Source organism: Pollicipes pollicipes, unplaced genomic scaffold, assembly GCF_011947565.3.
Source record: "Pollicipes pollicipes isolate AB1234 unplaced genomic scaffold, Ppol_2.1 Scaffold_6686;HRSCAF=7923_pilon_pilon_pilon, whole genome shotgun sequence".
Lineage (NCBI taxonomy): Eukaryota > Metazoa > Arthropoda > Thecostraca > Pollicipedomorpha > Pollicipedidae > Pollicipes > Pollicipes pollicipes.
The window spans coordinates 20,213,048-20,235,143 of record NW_023596921.1 but is presented as its reverse complement, the minus strand read 5'-3'; the positions used below and the strand labels follow the sequence as shown (position 1 = coordinate 20,235,143).

At 60.4% G+C, this 22,096-nt stretch overlaps 1 protein-coding gene across 7 annotated transcripts in view; it reads left to right on the top strand.

Moving 5' to 3' along the window:
* LOC119107361 (calcium uptake protein 3, mitochondrial) overlaps positions 1-22,096 on the top strand; it is a 33,391-nt gene that overhangs the window by 6,611 nt on the left and 4,684 nt on the right. Inside the window, exons 2-9 of one of the 7 annotated variants that reach the window (XM_037230787.1) lie at positions 6,202-6,343; positions 7,099-7,209; positions 11,026-11,073; positions 11,519-11,601; positions 15,226-15,312; positions 18,626-18,692; positions 20,100-20,156; positions 21,012-21,062. In XM_037230787.1, coding sequence (XP_037086682.1) covers positions 6,202-6,343; positions 7,099-7,209; positions 11,026-11,073; positions 11,519-11,601; positions 15,226-15,312; positions 18,626-18,692; positions 20,100-20,156; positions 21,012-21,062 — 646 coding nt within the window. The remainder of the gene's footprint in view (positions 1-6,201; positions 6,344-7,098; positions 7,210-11,025; positions 11,074-11,518; positions 11,602-15,225; positions 15,313-18,625; positions 18,693-20,099; positions 20,157-21,011; positions 21,063-22,096) is intronic. The other 6 variants (XM_037230790.1, XM_037230789.1, XM_037230788.1 and 3 more) reach the window with 6 other exon arrangements.

Below are 22,096 nucleotides of genomic sequence, written 5' to 3'. Positions count from 1 at the left end.
TGGCTGCTTGGCAACGTCCGGGCTGCGGTGTTGGGGGATGAAGCTGCGATTGGACTGTGTCCACCGGGACGTGGCTTTTGACGCTGCCCGGACGTCAAGGCGACGCCGGTGCAAGTGTGTGGGCACAGAGCCGCATGGGCTGAGCAGTGACGCTCCCTGGTGACGGCAGCGACGGTCGGTTAGGTGTCGGTGACGGGATGCCGCCCGCCGCCGTCTGCTCCTCGTGCCCTGTCGCAGGCGTCGTGGCGGGATGTGTCTGGATGCCGTCCGCCGCCGTCTGCTCCTCGGAGGACCGGGTGGCGGGATGTGTCTGGATGCCGTCCGCCGCCGTCTGCTCCCCGGAGGACCGGGTGGCGGGATGTGTCTGGATGCCGCCCGCCGCCGTCTGCTCCTCGGAGGACCGGGTGGCGGGATGTGTCTGGATGCCGCCCGCCGCCGTCTGCTCCCCGGAGGACCGGGTGGCGGGATGTGTCTGGATGCCGCCCGCCGCCGTCTGCTCCCCGGAGGACCGGGTGGCGGGATGTGTCTGGATGCCGCCCGCCGCCGTCTGCTCCTCGGAGGACCGGGTGGCGGGATGTGTCTGGATGTCGTCCGCCCCGTCTGCTCCTCGGAGGGCCGGGCGACGGGATGTGTCTGGATGCCGCTCGCCGCCGTCTGCTCCCCGGAGGACCGGGCGGCATGATGTGTCTGGATGCCGCCCGCCGCCGTCTGCTCCCCGGAGGACCGGGTGGCGGGATTTGTCTGGATGCCGCCCGCCGCCGTCTGCTCCTCGGAGGACCGGGCGGCATGATGTGTCTGGATGCCGCCCGCCGCCGTCTGCTCCTCGGAGGACCGGGTGGCGGGATGTGTCTGGATGCCGCCCGCCGTCGTCTGCTCCTCGGCGGACCGGGCGACGGGATGTGTCTGGATGCCGCCCGCCGCCGTCTACTCCTCGGCGGACCGGGCGACGGGATGTGTCTGGATGCCGTCCGCCGCCGTCGGCCGTGCCGGTCAGGCTCGGCCGCCCTCGTGGGATCACGCCTGTCCGGCCGTCGTCGGCCGAGCGGCCGTGCAGGCGGCGGTGTTGAGTGGCGCGCCGGGGTCGCGTCTCCCGCGGGCGCGGCCCTGCACTGTCGTCACTGGTCCTGCTCAGGTGTCTGACACTGCCGCGCGCGCGCGGCGAGCTGGGCGCACCAGTGGCTCGTCTGCTCTGGGCCTGATCATGTGGCCCGGCCATGACGTCACGTGCGCCCCGCGCCTTTTGAATCTTGCGTTCGATGGCAGGTGTGGGAACTTGTCTGTGCAGGATTGTGACGGCTTGTATCACACCGTTTTGCATAATTAGCTGGAGCAATGGCTCGAGTCGGTCAACTGTAGATGAGACATGCTCTTATAAGCCAGCCTACATTGCCAATAACGATGGCCTCAAAATACTCATGCGTTTTGAGGCGGGTGGGCCGGGCGCCGCCTGCAGCGGGCCGCGCGCCGCGCGCCGGCCGTGCCTTATGCGGAGATGGCCGGCGCTGGTGGCCGCTCGGCACGTTTGTTTTGGCCGGCGGCCGGCGGCCGAGTGAGCCATCCGATCGCCGGTGGCCGCTGATTGTTATTGCCACCCGGCCGGGCCGGCGTGCCCGCCAGCGGGCCCTTCCTGCACGCGACCCGCCGCCCGCAGCCGGCCGGGCGGCGGCGCCGCTCGCGCGCAACAAGGGCACGCCAGCGGCGGAATTGAGCGGTGGTGGCCCGGCCGCCTTCCCCGACATCCCGGCCCGTGTAATTGTTTTTCTCTTGTCGCAGGTGATAGATAGCGCACCGAGGCGGCCTGTTTTGCTCATGTAATGCATGCTAAACGGCGGATACGGCCGGGCGAGGAATGGCGCATTAGCGGTCGTTTGTCCGGCATGCGGGCGGCGCGCGGCCGCCCTCTCTCGGCCCCAAAACACGGCCGGCAGGAAAATCTCGGCCATTTATCACGTCCGTCGCTCCTCAGCACGTCATCAATCGGAAATCGTGCCGTCTCACGAGCCGAGGCCGCCTGACAAATAGACGAGCGTTGCGGCCCGGCCCGGCTGCCAAACAGGTGGCGAGGCACCGACTAAATTTAGGCTAATATAATCAGCCGGATGAGTTGATTGGCGCGGTAAACGGTCGGCTGTGGCTGGGCAGACGGGCACCAGGGGCGAGACTGGGCCAGGCGCCGGCGCGCGGCCGCCGTCTGAGCCTGCCCGGCCCGCCAGCGCTGCACGGCACCGGCCGTCTGGGCGGCGCGGACCCGGCACCTCACCGGCACCGCTGGCCGGCTGCACGCGCCGCTCCACGGACCAGCCGGGCCGCCTGGTCTTGCGATGGCAGGTGACTGGGACACTACGCTTGTAATGTGGCAGGAGAGCCGACCGGCGGGAAGCCTCGACTGGCTGTGTCTTTGGTCAGCAAGGGATGCCTTTGGAATAAGTTCTTTCCGCCTCCTTTGTTAAGTGCGTAGCATACCGGCTTTACGCTATTGCAATTGCTTAATTGTTTACAAGTTGTAGTTGCTTAATATGCTCATCTGAGGCTATTTCGTAGAAATGCACTATAAGGTCAAAGGTCAAAATAAGGTCAAAATTATTGACGCCACCTGTTTACGGTGCCCTTTATTTAACTCCTTGGAAATACTGTACTGCCAAGGTGTTCTGACAATTCTTGGATGATAGTTGATATTGTTTCTCGAATCACATGCGTTCTCATGTCATTCAGCCTTATCAATTCCTGTCGTCGACCGCCATTTTTAGTGGCAGGTCAGGAACTACCGTTTACCGTTCATTTTACCGCTACTTGAGTCGGTGGCTTAATCCGCGATCGCCTATGGTCAAAAGTAACCCCTCCAAATTCCTGCAGTAATTTACGAACCATGCCAGGAATGACCACGAAATCTTCGGGACCCGTCAAACTGTCGACTGGACACATTCTGGTGAAACTACTGTTTCGATGCCGGATCCGCTGACGGAGCTGTGACGTCACTCATGACGACAGGCCGCCGGGCTGCATGTGCGTACAGGCTGTAGCCCGTTCCGGCAGGCTTTTGTTTTCAATCATTTTGATGTGAGCGAGCAATTAGATGGGCTGTTTGTCATCCGTTATCGATCATGTCATATGAGGGACGCGTGTGACCGAAAGGGGTCATGTGAGGTCAGCTTGCAAGTCTCGCACTGAAGTGATATGACCCGCGCATTCCTGGTAGTTAGCCAGGAAATTTGAGTCATTTAACGAGCCAATTAAGAACCGACCAGAGGACACTATGACACAATAGGACGCCCTCGCCGATTGTACCGCCTTCACGTTACATAGTTCTTTCGTCTGTGCGTAATCCGTCGTTTTGACCTTCCTGAAAATGGTTTATCATGCAAAATGACCATTAAGTATTAAATCCTATATATATATATATATATATATATATATATATATATATATATATATATCATGGATTAAATACACGTGTTGTATTTTTTACTGTTATGTCATTGTAAATTTTGAAAGGTCATTGTTTGAATCGTGTGTGTGTGCACTTATTATGTTCGGCGCCATTCTGTTCAAACATGTTTAAAAACAATCGCGACACATAGTACTCCCTATCACCGTAGTGATGTAGCATATATCTTATCTGCATGTACGTCGCATATGGGATGTATATGTATCCCAAATACGAATGTCCAAAACTCGATATTCTTAGTAGGTCACAAAGGTCATTGCTCCGGTCACATTAGGTTGGTGGAGCGACCTGACATGCATTTTTCTCCAAAGGAAGCGCCAAACATCATTTATCTGCGTAGCATCCTTGACATCACCGCCAGCCATCGACCTGTGTTTTACCAAGCATTGGAGAAGTGCAGGCGACACCGGCCTCTCATCCGAGTTTTACAGTACCGGGAGCACGGCGGCGGGGTGATCGGGACCGCGACCTGCATTACAGAGCGGCCGCCCAGCTCTGGCGCGCGGGGCGTCGGGCCGCCGCCGCCGCCGCCGCCGCCGCTCGAGTCGGCCGGCCCGTGGCTGGCCTGCGGCGGCGGGTGGGGGCGCACCGAGCCAGGAGTAGGGGGGGGGGGGGGGGGGGTCGGGCCAGACGCCGGTGAGACGTTCGACAGCGTAGTCGACAGCGACTGAAGGAGCGCGGGGAGGGGCGGGCTCGGGGCGCCTCGGTGAGGCGGTGATGGCTCGGCACGGCCCCGAGCTGCGACTGCCGTCTGCGCTGGACACACGGCGGTCGGGCCGAATGTCCGCGGCCGGCGGCCCTGCGACGGAGGGCGCGCTGCCAGCAGGCATTGTGTACCCGTCGGCAGGGTGCATGCCCCGCGCAAGACGCGATGCTCTGGAGGGGAGGGGGAGGGGCTCGACGGATGCCGTATGGCGTAACTACCAGCGCGGCCGGGCGCGGCGCGTGTCGCCGGGTGCACCGGGCCCGGGGGTGACTACGGGCAGGCGCTTCGTAGCCGAAGCAGGCGCTGCCGGCTTCGTATGCCCTGGTTCTGTGCTTTTGTCGGGCCGATCTGGTGTTGCTGATTCATTAAGCGAGTAGTGTTGCACTACAATGAACCAAACAAGAAACCGACCGGATTTTGCACTACTGGTTGATGAAAAGTCCCTATAATGGAATCTATGCAGATTTCGTGGAAAAACTCAGCCGACCGCCCTCCATTTGATGAGCACGCCGGCACATTCTCAGATGATTTAAACATCGTGCGGATTATTTGCCATTCGATAATGAACCTGCTTGAAAAGTACACCTTTCAATGAGCTTTAGGCACATTGTCTTTTTGAATCGTCTTATCACTCGCGCGTAACCATCGCTGCACACAATCCTGGCTTGTAAGATGGCTTTTGACACGATCACTGCGTGTGGCGCGGCGCGATCTGATTTCGCACTGTGGGACCACTAAGCCCACGAGCTCCTGATTACTAATCGGATCAACGGGAGCTTAGTGGCGTTTGCGTCAGTCGGGTCTTCGCTTGACGGCCTCAGCCCGCGCGTCGCACGGCCGGACCCACGCGCGTCGCGCGACGTTCTGTGAAGAGATTAATCCTGTCTGCAGGATGCTCACGGGGACGAAGGAATGCACGTGGCGCGCTCCCGGTTATCCTGGTATCGATCATCGCGTGATCCCAGACGATCAATTATGTGCCATCTCACCTCCCAGAATCGTCCTGATGCTTGCAGTAAGCGGAACCCCCTGCTAGCCTCCGAGAGCATGTCTTCCAGTCAGCGGGCCGTGGAGGTACCTTCCCAGGCCCCATCATCCTGGGATTTTCGCGACTGTCAGCGGCGACATTGCGGCGCAGATCGCGCGTGGCGTTTACTGCGGGCCGTGTATCAGCCCTGCGAACCGGCGTGGAGGCAGGCTGTGGCCGGGCGTCGGTGACGGTGACCTGGTGACGAACCGACGGGGAGGCTGGCTCTGGCCGGGCGTCGGTGACGGTGACCCGGTAACGAACCGACGCGGAGGCTGGCTCTGGCCGGGCGTCGGTGACGGTGACCCGGTAACGAACCGACGGGGAGGCTGGCTCTGGCCGGGCGTCGGTGACGGTGACCCGGTAACCCGGTGACGGCCGGGCGCCGGCTGGCGTCCGGCGGCCGGACGTGTTGTGCTGTGACGGCAGACGCGGCGGCCCGGCTCGGCAACAGGGCGCCCGCCGGCCGTGCCGGACCTGACGGCCGCGGCGCACCTGCTGACCGGCGGCCAGCCGGCCAGCCGGCGCGCTGTCAAGCGGCCGAGCCCTCCCGGCCGCGACGCAGCGCAGCCCGGAGGGGGCCGGCCCACAGAAGCACTCGGAGCCGGCAGGGCGCCACTCTGTGAACCATCCATGCGGACTCGGGTGGCCGGCTGACGGCGGCTGCGCTGCTGGTGCCCAGCTGTGTGCCGGTGCGGCGTCGGCCACACGGCGGCGGTTGATCGCGGGCGGCGGCGGCCCCGTTGGCCAGCTTCTGGCTGCCTGAGGCCCGGCCGGCTCCCCACCGCTGCCAGCTGAGCCTGGCTGGCGACCTCTCGGTGGCTCGGGCCTGATTGGCGACACCTCGGTGGCTCGGGCCGTGTCTACAGTCTCTGCCCCACATGAGAAGCACACCACTTCAGTGACATGGTGTTGGGTGCTCATGGCACCCTAGTTCTCACCACATCCCGCTGATGTGGGTCTCGTGTGGAAGCTGGATGTCCGCGTTGTGAGCGGCCGTGTCAGTGCCTTGTCTGTTTGCAGAAGGATGTGCTGGAGTCGTCGGCGCTGAAGCTGACGTCCCGCGAGCGGCGCTTCATCAAATTCGCCTCCGTGGAGTACAAGGGCCAGCTGTACATGACCACTCAGGACTTCATCGAGAGCATCACTGAGGCCGAGCCCAGACGTAAGCCGGCCAGCCCAGCTGGATGACGCGTGCGCTCGTGCAACTGCGGCTGCTGCCGGGTCTCCTTTTTGTCGCGCGTACTAAGACGTGTCTCCTCAAATGGCACGTTCTGGCTAAGCCAGTCATGTGAGGACTCATGTGTGATTAATGGCACTAAGTTTGAGACGTGCCGTACGGGGACGGCGGCCCCTGACGCTCGCCGATTTTTAATGTCTCCTCCCCCCCCCCAGCGATGACTTCAGTGACCCATTGCCTTCTTGCACCGCGTTGTTGTACAGAAGACGTCGCTCGATGTCGTATTTTTCGTGTTCCGGACCAACCTGTTCCTTGCATTGCCCGGAACCCCCAGAAGTGGCCGTCACTAATCCTGTCCTGATCGCGTATGCGATGTCCAACGGCGGAGCGTCGCAGAGGTAGCCGGTTGGTGGTTGCGCGCCTCATGTTGCCACATTTGCTCATCGCCGTGCCCGTGGCTGCTCAAGTCGGCAGAAAGGCCGTTGGGGGCATTCTGCCGACTTGGGGAGGGGGAGAGGAGAGGGAGAGGCCGCAATCACTCACGTCTGGACGTGTCCCCCCCTGACGGGGCTGAACACCTTGACGCGTCGGGCGCTTGCGCAGCTCACGACTGGCCACCGGCCTGCAGAGCGTGCCGCGGCGGCAGGCGGCAGCGCGGTCAGCACGGGTGCCGGTGCTGGCGTGGCTGCGCGTGAGCGCCCTCCGGCCCTGACGAGACCGCGGCCGGTCGTGTGTTGCAGCGCGCCTCAAGCGCCGGATGCTGCTGCAGCGCGACCTGGACCACTTCTACGCGGTAACGCCGCGCGCCAGCAAGAGCACCACGCACATGTTCCGGGACCTGCATGACACGGGTAATCAGAGGGGCCGACCGCCGGCGCCCTCCAGCCGACCGGCGCCGTGGCGCGGGACCGCGCCGCAGACGGGTGGTGTGAGGTCGGGCGGGAGGCGGGCGGGGGCTGCGTGTGTACGGTGGCGCCACCTGGTCGCCATGTGCCTCGCCCTGGTGGCATCTGTGTGCACTGGCCGCTGGGGGAGGGGCCTGTCCTGGAAGGTCCTGTACAGCGTCACCGACCTCAACGCCTCCACACAGCCGTCATTTGGCCGTCCGTCTCGCCGCCGGCGGGCTGAAAGAGCGGCGCCGCTAGCCAGCCGCGCTGCCGGCCCGACGTGGCTGCTGACCGGCGCCGAGCTGGGTGGGCCCCGCCCGCGCCCCCTCTCGGCACTGGCAGGCGTCGGGGCCCTGTGGCGGGGCTCTGACCGGGTGTATTTTGCACACAGGTGTGGAGCGCTGTGCCATAGTGGCAGACGCGTCCTCTGTCGAGCACAGTGAAGCTTTTGTCCCATTTTTTTTTCTCAAAGATGCGTGGACAATTCCTCGACCACTTATCGACATTGGTGTTGTGTTTTGACGCCGGGTAAAACGGACGCAGCGCTGCGTGTCAGAACACCGTGGTTAGAACTGCGTCATAATGAGGAATCGGTGAGGTTACGTCCAGATTATTAGGTCGATCATTTCGCTTGGACTTGTAAGGATTGACTGTAAATCAAAGCCGCACACTAAAGCACCCGGTTTTGGCTGTGGTTAAATATAAAGGAATTTCCGGAAATATTTTCCTTCAGCGATAGTTAGATCATATTCTGATTCTGAATATCATGCCATACGACGGGTGAGGAGGCGCAGCAGCTTCTTGACTGTACTGGCCTGTCTCCTCAGCATACAGAGGGCACTGATGTATCTCTCTGCAAACGAACACGGATACGACAGTGAGAAGTCCCAGGATGTGGTCGGCGCCTCGGCCGCAGCGTGGTTCTGCTCTGACGGCTCGGTTGGGGCTGTGGTCGCTGGCCTGTGGTAATACGGTATTGGACGGCTGCTTTCCTGCGTACCGCGTCCGCACAGTTCCGGCAGTGGACAGATGTGGGCGGCTAGAAATCCGTCGCGCTTACGTTTCTGCGGCTCCTGCTCAGACAGACGAGCTCTTCTGCGTCGCACATGGAGCGAAGTCATACGGCGTCCGCTAGGAATGCAGCAGCCTCCGCCGGGCATGCCGCACTGTAGCGTTGCGACGCTTTGCGCAGTTCAGAGGCCCAGTGCATCGCGGCGGACCGCTAGCGTATTACTGATAGGCAAAGCAAAGGCGCGCCGGCACATGATTTACTGTCAATAAGCGTCTTAGGCTGATTGATGCTTGTCTAACAGCCGGCGTATTCCGACGAAAGGAATTTTATCAGCCATTGACACGTCTCTACGCTCTTGACTCGCTCTTGATTTAGTGAGTTTTCAAACAGATGCTGAAGACACTTTTTTTCGCTAATCTTACCTATTGTGCATACTAATCAGCTGGTACCAGCCAAGTGTCTCAGATAAAGGGAACAATACCGCCTTATCTTGTTAATGTCATCTCTCCATATTCCTTCCAACGTCTGCATTTAACCGCAGCACGGGAAGTGGGCGGCCTTCTTGGACCTTCTGGTTACATGGCACAAGGTCGCCATGCTGGGGACGATTGTCTGGCCCGCTAGAGGTACCGCTCGCCAGCAGTGGCTCACGCTCTCCATGGCTGCGGGCCGATGACAGCCTGCTCCACCCGTAAACGCCTGCGGCGTAGCCGGAGGGGAGGCTAGGGGACGGGACTGGTGCCGCTGCTCTGAGGCCACGGCAGCTGGTGGTGCAAGGCCTCTGCCGCTGCTTGTTGCGCGTCTCCAGCGCGCAGTGTCGTACCGCATGCGGTCGTCACACCCCTAAAGCGGCTGCCATTGGTCTGCTTCGGTGCGTTCGCTGCCAGTGATCGGACGCAGGGTCGGCTGACCTGGCTGGGTGGTGCGCACTGGTCCGCTGGCCTGGTGCCGGTGAGGCCGAGTCCGTTGACCTGGTGAGAACTGCATGGTGCGCTGGCTAACGCCCGTGCTGACCGGTGAGGACGCCGTGCACAGAGCCGGCAGCCCAGCACGTGTCCGGACAGGCCGGCAGCGCAGGCGTCAGGCTGCGGTGCGGTGTCTGGCACTGTCGAAGGTGCCCGGTGGGAGTTCGTAGCACCAGCGATCTGTGGCGGCGCCGCGGCTGCACCCGCACCTACAGCTGAACGGAGAGCGGGCTGAGTGCGAGATGGCGGGGGACGCTGCCCGCCCAGCTGGCAGGTACGCGCCTCCGGGCCAGGAGACCTTCCAGTGACGACAATGCCGAGGAGGGAGTATCGTCCGTGTCCTGAGCAGCGGCAAGCCTGGCCTGTCGTCGGTGGGACCACCGGACGAGACATGCCGGGTGGTCGGCGAGCTGCGCTGCTCGGCCTGTGCACTGAGCGGGCACCGCGGTTACGGCGACCGTACCGACTACAATCCTGATGACGCCGGGCCAACCGCGCCGGGCGAAGACGCGTCGCACGCGCAGAACTGCACGTGACGCGAGATCACGTGGGATCGCGTCGCGCTGGTAGGCTGAGGCCGATGTTTCTGCCGTGGCTGGTAGTACACTGAGGAAGGACCCGCGGCGTGTGTGGGGATTGGCCCGCGCTGTCTCCCGGACCGTGTCCGCATGCATGGCGCGCTCGTGAGGTCCGCACACCTCTCCCCGGAGGGAGGGCGTGTGTGGGGATTGGCCCGCGCTGTCTCCCAGACCGTGTCCGCATGCATGGCGCGCTCGTAAGGTCCGCACACCTCTCCCCGGAGGGAGGGCGGGGGTGGGGATTGGCCCGCGCTGTCTCCCAGACCGTGTCCGCATGCATGGCGCGCTCGTAAGGTCCGCACACCTCTCCCCGGAGGGAGGGCGGGGGTGAGGATTGGCACGCGCTGTCTCCCAGACCGTGTCCGCATGCATGGCGCGCTCGTAAGGTCCGCACACCTCTCCCCGGAGGGAGGGCGTGTGTGGGGATTGGCCCGCACTGTCTCCCAGACCGTGTCCGCATGCATGGCGCGCTCGCGAGGTCCGCACACCTCTCCCCGGAGGGAGGGCGGGGGTGAGGATTGGCCCGCGCTGTCTCCCAGACCGTGTCCGCATGCATGGCGCGCTCGTCAGGTCCGCACACCTCTCCCCGGAGGGAGGGCGTGTGTGGGGATTGGCCCGCGCTGTCCCCCAGACCGTGTCCGCATGCATGGCGCGCTCGTGAGGTCCGCACACCTCTCCCCGGAGGGAGGGCGGGGGTGCGGATTGGCCCGCGCTGTCTCCCAGACCGTGTCCGCATGCATGGCGCGCTCGTGAGGTCCGCACACCTCTCCCCGGAGGGAGGGCGGGGGTGAGGATTGGCCCGCACTGTCTCCCAGACCGTGTCCGCATGCATGGCGCGCTCGTAAGGTCCGCACACCTCTCCCCGGAGGGAGGGCGGGGGTGAGGATTGGCCCGCACTGTCTCCCAGACCGTGTCCGCATGCATGGCGCACTCGTGAGGTCCGCACACCTCCCTCGGAGGGAGGGCGGGGGTGAGGATTGGCCCGCGCTGTCTCCCAGACCGTGTCCGCATGCATGGCGCACTCGCGAGGTCCGCACACCTCTCCCCGGAGGGAGGGCGGGAGTGTGCCTCGCAGGATTACCTCGTTCTGTGCGATGTCCCCATGTTTCTTGCGTACACACTGCGCGGTGTGAAAAGAGAATGCAGCGTGTTCGTGTCCACCTGGCGCCCGGGCGGGCGTGCGTTGTGGACGCGGGTGAAACTAACACAGTCGTGTTCTTTCCAGGGATTATATCGTACACAGAGTATCTCTTTCTGCTCTCTGTGCTCACAAGTAAGTGCGAGAAAATGGGGTTTGCCATGCAGTTGACTCATTTAATTTTGATTTGTTTTCTTTTAGTCACAGTGTACTAAATTTGTCACGCCTCATGTGCATGTGTCGTGTCACTAATCGGCATCAAGTTCGAAGCATCATTTTCGTGTGGCATCATTCCCTGCCGTGCCATGAGTCGAGAGCCCCACGCTTTCTCCGAATGGCCGCAAGTTTGCCGGTCACCCGTGTTTTATTGACACGTGCATGGTGTCTGGAGTCGTGTTTGTTTGTTTTTGACCGCTGGCTGATTTGTATGGTCGCCTGTCTAGTGTGGGTGTCTGTATCGTGCTCCCGTGGCTGGCTCTGTGCGTGTTGCGTACTGTGGTGCTGCCTGCCACCGGAAGGGGTGAGCACAGCCGCCCGGCGAGACGGTGAAATGAGTGATGGTCCCGCCGTGCGTCCACAGAGCCCGCCACAGGTTTCCGCATCGCCTTCAACATGTTTGACACCGACGGCAACGAGCGGGTGTCCCGAACGGAGTTCCTGGTGGTACGTACTCGGCGCCGGCGGCCGACGGCTGACTGGGGCTTGGCGTTGGGTCGGCGGGACTGGGCCCCGGCTGGCTGAGTGTCTGCTGGGCGTATGGCGAACGAGGCTGGGTGGGGTGCGGTGGCGGCGCACGGACCGCTGGCCGACCACGGCCGCCGTCGGTAGCCCCTCCCGGGCAGCGTCACGGTGCCGTGGCTTTGGTGAGTGTGACAATTATTCACGAGTTGTGGCCTTGTCATTGCAAACGTAACTGTTCCCAAACGATTAACACCAATTGGTCGCGATTCCTGATATTGTGTGCCTTCGTGTTGAGTGTGGCCGGAAGGCATCCTGCCATTGGAGTTTTGCATGGTGATGGTTTGGTTTCCCCTTGTTTATGGTTTTATTGGAGCACACGCTTCTATTTAAGAGACACCATCTCCCCGCCACATGGCACACACACACACACACACACACACGGGCGCTCGTCCCAACCCTGCCCATATTCCACTGCCCTGACGGTGCATATTCCCTCTGCTCCGGGGGAGGGGACGTGCTGTACCATAACGTGTCGGGAGTCCGCCCTGCTTTCTGTCTGGGGGCGCCTTCCCATCCGCTGCCTCCCGATCTTGCCTTTTCAGCCCAGTCTGGAGGCTTAGTGGCTTTTCTTCCACGCTGTGTTCTCCGCGGGCTCTGGGGTGGCTGTCCTCCCTTGTCCCGAGCGTTCCCATTGTCTGCTGCCTGGCACGGGCTTGTTCTCCGTTGCTAAGGTCAACTTAAGTCTGCATCCTTCTCTGCCTCGAGGCTGCTTATTTTCCTCCATCGCGAACGTGCTGCCTATTTTGCCTCTGGTGGCTGCGTACTTCGTCTTGAAGGAGCCTATTTTCCCTTACTGAGTGATATTCGCCGACGCGTGGTGTTTGTATTCCTCGCCGTCCCGAGCCTGTCACTCTTCCCCGCTTCGATACAGGCCGTTCTAACTCGCCTCGAGGCTGCACTACGTAGCTCCCCAGCCTGGGAGGGGGAGGGAGGGGGCGCCCGCCCCATTACAAGGATACCTCATTCCATTCCGTCTCATAGGTCCCTGCGCTGTTATGTCTCCAGGGTGCCTGTTGTGTCCCATCACGAGCGTGCCCTTTATCCCATGCCTCGTTCCGAGTCTACTTCTCGGACCGGCGAGTGTGTGGTGTGCCCGTCTCCGTCCGTCACAGCCACACTGTCCAGCTTCGCGCCCACCGCTTCGGCCACGTCTTCGCGCCCACCGCTTCGGCCCCGTCTTCGCGCCCACCGCTTCGCCCTCTCTTCGCGTCCTTCTCTGCTGCTGTGCAGCGTTGTGTCGTTTCCTACCGCCCGTACGCGTTCTGGGTTGTACATAGGAGCTACCGCCTTCGCATGTGCTATTCTCGGCCGAGAACGTTTTGAAGGGGACAGAACAAGACGACATTTCGTGGTCGCTGACCCTGTGGGGCTCGCAAACTTCCTGACACTGCCGTAAGTCATCATGCTAAGAACATCTTAAGAGCGTGATGGTTTAGCACAAGGTGTTTAGTGCATACGCACTGCACACGTCAGCAAGCGCGGCTGGTGTGTCTGCATCTGTTACGACAGCTGGCGGCGCCGCGGCCCGGCATGTGGTGGACTGAGGGTGCGCCCCGGCCCGGCATGTGGCGGACACGGGGCGTGCCCCGTGCCCGGCATGTGGTGGACTGAGGGTGCGCCCCGGCCCGGCATGTGGCGGACACAGGGGCGCGCCCCGGCCCGGCACGTGGCGGACACAGGGGGCGTGCCCCGTGCCCGGCATGTGGCGGACACAGGGGCGTGCCCCGTGCCCGGCATGTGGCGGACTGAGGGTGCGCCCCGGCCCGGCATGTGGCGGACTGGAGGCGTGCCCCGTGCCCGGCATGTGGCGGACACAGGGGCGCGCCCCGTGCTCGGCTGGTCGGGAGCCGTGTCGCCCCTCGCATGGACGCGTTACTGAGTGGCACAGTGCCGTACCCAGGCTGTGGTGGGGTCGTTTCATAAGCACGATCGCACCAGCCAGGATGTCGTCAAGTATTTTGCTGCTGTGCAGTTGTACAATGACATGTGGTTCGGTAACGTACGTAAGGAAGACGGCTCGGCACACACAATTTCGGTATTGAACAGCCACTGAATGCTGGTTAAAGCTACGCCCCACAGAACGTCATGGATAAATTGCCAACCGTTCTATGCGAGTCCAATAAATTTCCCGCGACCCGCAGTCAGAAATTGCACACATTCTGGCAAAGAGGTATGTTGAAGGCGCATCGGGTGGCGGTGGCGTTATCTCATTTCTAAAATAACTCTTTTCGCCTGTTTAAGTGGGGATGAATGCTTTGCAAATCAAGTTGAATGCTTTGCAATGGGTATCATCTAAATTGGTTTAGGGAAGGAAGCATGCGTCACAATATAAGGCTTTATGCAGCATAATCACGTGTTCACCAACACTTTTATCAAGATAACTACTAGAGGCCAGAGTGACGTTTTTCCTGTAATGTTTTCTGTCGTTTGAAAGGCGTATTTATGAATTTCTTTACATTTTGACTGAGCACAAGAAGGTTCATAGGCATTTACATGAAATTGGCGTACTATGTGAAGTAGCAAGACGCGAGATAATATTCCCCGCCCGAGAATACACATAAGAATAATGAAAAAGTTAGGATAAGTGCGATATGGGCGAAATTGAGCAGGTGGAAGCATGCTTACGCAAGTGTAATGTGCTTGCTTAAGTTGGGTATGATGCTTGGGTGCCGCCGTTTCCTGATGAATTTACAAACCACAGTGTTGTTCAAGTTCATGGTGTCCCCTCATGTATTCACCTTTTACACGTTGCTCAGGGCTGAACAGAAGCACGCTAACCAGGTTTTTGCACGCCGCCCGGGGTGGAACAGAAGTACACTAACCGGGGCCTCGCTTACACGCCTTCAATAATACGCTCATCGTTATTATGCGGGGTAATATGGCTAGCGCCAATGATGCGTATTTTCGGGCCAGTACAAGTTTCGTGATTTAGATAGAGCCTTTGACTGCAGAGGAAAACGCACAGTGGCCGCTGTTGTTAAAGCGCACAGTCTGTTTCGTTTTTTCGGGCTCCTTTGGTGAGAAATCTGTTGAATATCAATTGCCTATCAAAGTGTAAGATTGCAACGTGAACTATGGTGATGGCTACGCCGAATGATATTTCGGTCGGTACTCCCACTTTTCAATACGGAAGGGAGGGGAGCGGCGGCACTCAGACTGATAATCGCGCGAAATATGTTACCGCACAATGCGGCCCGCTATGGATCGAGACCAGTACTGGCGGTGGCGGCCAGGCGGAAGGTGCTGTCCGTGCTGACCGGAGCGCCGCGCCCATCCGCCTGAGGCGCCGCCGGCGTCGGCCTCCCCTGGCCCGGTCCGGCCCTCTTCGGAGCGCCTGAGGCGCCGGCCCGGAGCCGCCTCACGGGGGCACGGGTCGCCCCCAGACAGCGCCCTAACTCTGCAGCTGACTAACGTCAACGGCGGCCCCAGCCGACTTGTAGTGTTGGCGGGCGCCCGGTACCGGGACACGAGCGGCGCCCCGCCCCCGGCCCTCGACCCGCCCCCGCCGGCGGCAGCAGCTCGGTGACCGCGCCTCTGTAACTGCAGATCTTACGTCTGATGGCACTAAACATGCTCGAAGAGCTGCGGGTAACGTTGTCTGACGAGGAGGACTACGTGCGCACGCGCGCCGCCGTGAGTTGGCCTGACCTGACCTGACCTGACCTGACCTGACTGACCCGACGTCTGGCCTCCCTCCTCGCCTGATCATCGGCCTTCGTGTCCCTGGCTCGAATATCTGGCTGGCTGCTTTGTCTTGTCCGGGCCCGGCAGGTCCGGGCGGTGTCGATCGCCGTCCCGTCCCGCTCGCGCTCGCGCTCCGGCTCGCTCGCTCGCTCGCTCATGACGCCCGCTCAAGAAATGCAGCAAGTGTAGTGGGCGGCAGGAGGCCTGAAGCTAGGAGGGAATTAATTTTTTATATCCAAGGTGTTTCGAAATCTATAGCAATGCGTTGTCTCATCTGCTGCATTCGAACCCAACGGACGACACATTCCACTGCTGCGATTTTTCTTCCTGCGGTTTTATCTCGATTTATGGCAAAACTTAGTAACAGCTCGATGTTATTTTTTAAAAGGCACCTGTGCAAGGCGCTGCGCTGTACAGCTGTGAAGAAGCTGCTACATTACCCCAGGTGCCCTGCGGCTGTGTGGGGCAGCGTGTCAGCACTGAGCCGAGCGTCGTAGCCGTCGCTCAGGGCTTGGTGGCGATGGCCGGCTGGCGCGAGAGCCGAGTGGGAGCGGGCGGACGGAGCGGCGCCGTTCCGGCCCGGCCCGGCCCGGTGGCCGCGCTGGGGGCTGATGCACCTCACTCACCGCCCGTCGGGAATGCGCTCTGGTGGCTGTGACTAACTGGCACGCGTTGCTCCTCATCCTCCTGGTCCTGCCCGCCAGCCGGGCGACGGGGGCGCGCGCCCGCAGCGGCCTCTCGGGTCCCGTCGCCGCAGTGGTCCACCGCGCGACCAGTGCTGAGCCGCCCTCCGGCTCGGCGGATTCGAGTGAGCTGCGCAGCTGCGCGCAGACCCCGCCAAGCTGTGGCGCTGGGCGCAGACGAGTGCAAGGCATGCTGCCAATTAAACTAGGCAAACTGACACCATGTACTCGTCGTGCATATATGATGCTAGTTGGCCGGAATTGGTCATTTGGCAAGAATTACTGGTCACTGTTCGTCACAGGACCTGTCTCAGCATGTTAATTGGGGGAGAGTCCGCACCAGTAACGTCCAAGCGCCCCAGTACAAACGAACCCCCCTCCCCCCAGGGACAGTGCTGCTTTGCCGGCCGCTCACGCTCGACCGCGTCTTTGATACGCTTCAGGCCGAGAATGCGATGATGATATATCTGTTGAGGCAGCTGTTCACAAATAGTATGATTGAGAAAAAAAACTGTAAATGAACTCACAGCTGACTAAAAAGTCGAGATGGGTTTCAGAATTTTGCCAGCTGGAATTTAATAGACGTGGATGATTGCATACTGGAGTAGAGATATCGCCAATAAGAGCTCTTCACGCTTTTGACGATTCTTTTGAACTCCGTTCTGATTGGTTCAATTTCATGAGCTGCTGCGATCGCAAGCGAGGTAAAACATCTTATAAAATGTGGCGAAGTGGGTTGATAGTCCACGTAGAAGGGGACACCGGAATGCTGATACGGCTGAGAGGACATGCTCATACGCCAAAAAGCCATTCGTCCACGTGCGATGATTGCAAAGCAGTCCACCACGCCACGCGTTGCCGATGTCTCGAAGGCAGTAGTGCTCAAATGGGTAAGTTTAACCTTTACTGACCACTGTGACATGAAATTTGGAATCTATACTTTTTTCGTTAGTCTAGCTCCGGTAAAGGGACTGAGGCACGTCGCTTTGTGTAGTTTATATTGGGATCCAGTTAAGTGGAATATTTTTTTGGGGGGTGGGGGGTGGGGGAGGGGGACCGCAATCAGTTGGCAATTTTGAACTTGTGAACGTGTCGTACGACGTTAATGACCCACAGTTTCCATGCTTGTTGGCCTCCGGTAAATCTTACTGCGCCATGTCCGGTGGTGTACTTATTGCAATGGTGGCACGGAAAGATTGCTTTAAGCATGGCGGCATGTCATGTTAGGCGTGTCAGCGCTTAGGTATCTCCGTAATGAAAAGTTCATCAATCCTCCAGCGATTTGCTCTTAAAACAGGCCCTGGGTCACCACTTTGTGCAGCTGGTCTGTTCATTTAATTTGTAGGAAGCGTTCCTGCAAAACCCGACAATTCTCAAAAGTACAAGCACCTTTCACAGAGCACATACCGTTTATTGGGTACCTCTATGATGTCTGCCTCCTTTCAAGTTAGGGCAAAGCCACATTTCAAAGCGCCTCCAGCAAATCCCCTCACACATATGGGTTGCTTTGGGAATTTTCATTTATGTTGAGTTACACTCGGGTCTGTTTTTGTCGGTTGTTGCTTTGAACTCTAGAATAGGGGAACTGTAATAATAAAATCGATAACGGAACCCGTCACTCGTCAGAAATCTATAATCTCTGAGTTTAACAGGTCTGCAATGAGCGTGAGGGAAGGTGCCTGGAAGCACTCCCAAAGCACCTTCAGAGCTTTGGTTGCAAAATCGCGCCGTGTGGTCTGGTTTCTGTTGCGTTAACTTTGCTGTGCGAGGCAGTCCTCGATGGTGACAGTGTTGTTGGCCCGTTTCCCTCGCGTCAGTGGGTCTCGCGGGGTTGTAGTGCGTGAGCCGTGGCCGGCGTGCCCCGTACCGGGACGGCAGCGACCGCCGTGGTCGGGGACGGCCGTCCGGTCCGGCCGCGGCCCCGCTGGCTCCGGCCCGTCCCACCCATGGGCGCAGCGGCTGCTGCGCGGCGTCAGTGGTGCTCGTGAATTTCGTGTAGTCGGCCGCGACGTTCTGTTCGCTTTCGTCCATGGTTTGCGTTGTATTCTGTTATCCTAGGTTCCCTGTGTTGAAAAAATCCTAGAGCAGCCTGGGCCTCCTGCAAATATGCAGAATTTCTAGCGCCTCTACTTGTATGAATGTGCTGTGCCTTCTGTTTTACTAATAGCACTCGGCTTAGTCTGTCAACTCTGCATCAGCTTTAGACTTCTGAGCATTTGTTGGTGGACGGATCTCTACTTTTATTCAGCTATTCTTCTGCCGTGTGCGTGCACTGAGGCATCGACGCTTAAGGCCAACACGCCCTGTCCTCAGGCTTATCCCATCCACTGTTCTCCACAATTGTAATAAGTGATTCGTACGTATACATTTTTTCATTTAAATATTGAGGATTCTGTCTGACTATCCTAAGTGCTTAAGTATTCCTCGTTTGACATTTATTACGCTAAGTATGTGAACTGTTGAGTTGCATCGCCTCGGTTCATTTTGCGTCAGTGGTTGAGTTTGTCGCCGCTAGATGGGAGATGGGACGCTAACATGTGCTGACCAGTGTCCTTGTGGGTCTGTGTTTTGCATGGCAGCTGGAGAAGATCTTCAGCCACGCGAGGAGGGAGCGGCGCGGCTCGAGCACCACCACAGACTCCGAAGGTGGGTCCTGCGCTGGCCAACAGCTGCGGCACCGCCGCCCAACGCAACGCCGCCCAAACGGCACCACAATTGTCACGTTGACCATAGGGACGGCTTGTCGGACCAGGGCAATGGTGAAGCCCCGGGCTCGACTGGGACTATGTGCGCCTGTTACACTGTGTGCCAGGAGCTGCCAGTCTCGCGTGCGAAGCTGGAACAGAACCCTGCGCGTGCGCTGTGTATGGTCACATTGGCGCTGTGATGTCCTGGCTTTTGTTCTTCCGTACTTCTTCACGTTCTGTACGTAGTTCTCTCCTTTCATCTGCGCGTTTGGTCGTGGCTTGCGCCGGTCGGTTTCAGGTTTGCGCAGCTTCGGAAGAGCGCTGTGCCAGCGGGCCGCGCGCCGGCCGGTGCAGGCGGCGGACTGGGCCATCGGCCGGGGTCCGCTGTTGGCGGCAGGGCGGGGTGGTGCCGCCGCGGCCGGCGCGCCGGCCGGTGCAGGCAGCGGACTGGGCCACCGGCCGGGGTCCGCCGTCGGCGGCGGGGCGGGCTGGTGCCGCCGCGGTCGGCGCGCCGTAGCCGCTGCACGAGGCCGGCTGCCGGGCCCGCGCCGGTGCGCTCCGGCACCCACAGTCTAGCTGTAGCTGCGGTCGGGGCTTGGTCGGGGACGGTACATCACCACAGCGACAGCACACGGCGGCGCGCCGGCAGCAGGCTTGTCGGACGTGTTCTGATGACGGCCCTCTTCGGGATATGCATGCGGTACTATCGCACTTCTCAACTTCGTAGGAGATCGGCGGGCTGAGACAAGTTTGTTTGACATTTAACATGATAACGAAGTGCTCCACACTATTTTGTATTGAGTGTTCAACTGCTTGAATACCCAATAGCTGAAACAATGCGAACTGCGTGATACTGCTGATAAGGTGGCATTTGCCACAGCTGGTGGTGCCTGTGGTGTGGTCTTTATGACTTGCTGGATATCACTGGGGCCAGCTAGCTCAGCGGTGCCGTACGTCAGAGTGAGTTGATTTCGGTTGGCACGAGGACATTGGATTAAGGGAGGAGGAAGCGTGACCCTGGATATAATCAACTTGCGGTATCGTCAACCGTTCCTCCTTGGTCAACACGTGACATGCGGGAATCGTAATAAGCTTTATGATGTTACGGTGCTATGACCCTGTTTAAGACGGATCGGAAGTTCAGTGTTCAACTATGACACATTATACGGTGTACGTTCTATACACATGCACACACATTGCATACACCTGCACATATACACACGCAGATAAGGCTTGGGGCGCTGCGCTGGGTGCTGGTGGCGGCTGTCTGTCTGGGTGCTTGGGCGTGTTATCAGGCGTGAGTTGTGCGCTCTGGCCTGGCGTTGGTGACCTAAGCCATGTTCTCTCTTTCTCTCCCACCGTGTAGGCTTGTATAAGCTCGACTACGATCCCCGGGCTCGTGTCAACGTGCTCAGGAGCGGCCGTAAGTGGCACCATGGGCACAGGCAGTCGGAGGCGGCGGGCGGCGCCGGCTGCCCCGCCCGTGTGGATGACACCCTCCCGCCCTCACCGTCGCCCACGCTCGTGCATCGCGCACACACGCACACCCATACACACATACTCAGACCATCCACTCGCGCACACACACCGTCACCGACGCCCACGTGTCGCACACTCGGACCACCCACCCACTTACACCCGCGCACACACGCCGTCACCGACACCTTCATGTTACACACTGAACACCCGCTCGTTCACGCTTGCTGGGCGTCTCCGCACTCGAACGCGGACTGATCACACACACACACATATGCCCCTCACTATGCTCGCAGACGCATCTCCACTCTCTCGGCGTCAGCCGTGCGCTCGCCGCCTTACACTCACGTCCTGATACACCTAGTCGCGCACACCCTTGGCCTTGCTCGCAGTCACTAGCACCTCCCTCTCCCCTGTTTTCTGTACCATTCCATCACTTTCTCCCTTTTGCTGTCCGTGTTATGCTCTCCTCTCCGTCCCTGCCCCTTCCCTCCATGTCGTCTGCTACCACCCATGCATCTGTTACTGCTGTCCATCTCTATCTTTATCTTTTCCACCATATCTCTCTTCCTAGATCACCATATTATCATGTGTACCGCCTTTCCCCATCTGTTTGCCACCGACGCCTCTTTGGGCGTCTAGGTGTGACCGTAGAGTAATGTTTGCCCCGTGCGCGGCGTATGGCTGCCGGTCGCGGCCGCCTCGGGCCCTCGGCCCTCTAAATAGATGTGGCGTGCGTGCGCGTGTGTGTGTGCTGCATGGCTGGACGGAGGCGGCCTGACGCTGCCCTCTGCCGACCCAGGCCCCCCGGCCGGCCCGCTGGACGTCCGCACCATCGACCGCCGCCTCTTTGGTACGCCACCCGCGCGCGCGCGCACCCGCACGCACCCAGTGACGGGCACGCTGGCTAACGGCGGCCGGCGCGACGGAACTAACGCCGGGTGGCGGCGGCCGGGACTGGCAGTGCTGCTAACGCGCTCTGCGGCGTCGCGGTGTTCTCACACGCTCGCTGCCGCCGACCGTACTGGCGGTGACCGGTGCCAGCTGGCGGGTAACCTGGTGGGGCTTTGGTAACGGTGATGACCGGTGGGGGTGATAACACTTCGCACCTCGAACGAGCTCGAGCGCGGCAGTCGGCGACTCGGTTCGGAGGAGGGTTGATACCGCGGTGGCATGATGTTACTAATCGGCAACATTTGCGGGCCAACCACAGAACAGATCCACTGCAAGGTGGACCTAACAGCGTGTGACAACGTTTGCGTGCTCTTTTAACGGCAGCATGGCCGACTCAGGATGTCCAGGATGGTTTGCGGCCGCGTAGAACACAAACCGCAGCGGTCTCGTCACAACACGGGGCGCACCACCATAACGCATCGGACTTACGTGTGAGGCCCGGGCGCCGTGATAGTCGGAATTAGCGACCACGTTTCGCACATTTTCACTCACGCGGCGTGTCGTGCCGTGCCGTGCCCCTGTGCCTGCCGGTGGTCTGCGGTCTGCCGGGTCGTCGCCGTCTCCAGCGGTAGTGCCGCCCCGCACCCGCCGGTCCCTCGCCGTGCGCTGCGCCGGCCGACCGCGGGGTCTGGCCGGCCGGCCGGCCCCTGGACTGCCCAGCCCGACCGTGTGCCCTGCCGTCCGCACGTGCCCGCCGCGCCTGGCTCGCAGTGTTGCACGACTGGCGTGTCTCTGGCTGTGGCGCGCTCGCTCGCGCTCTACATGTGTCTGTGTGGCCGGCCCTCCACTCCCGCGACTGTGGTTAGTGGCCGGCGGAGCTCGACGGCTGGCAGTGTTGTGCCGGACTCATTCGGTCAGGATTAAGTGAAATTGGACCTCCGCTCGTGCCCGGCTGTCCGGAGAATCCAGCAATTGCGGAGAGCTGCTGTCTGA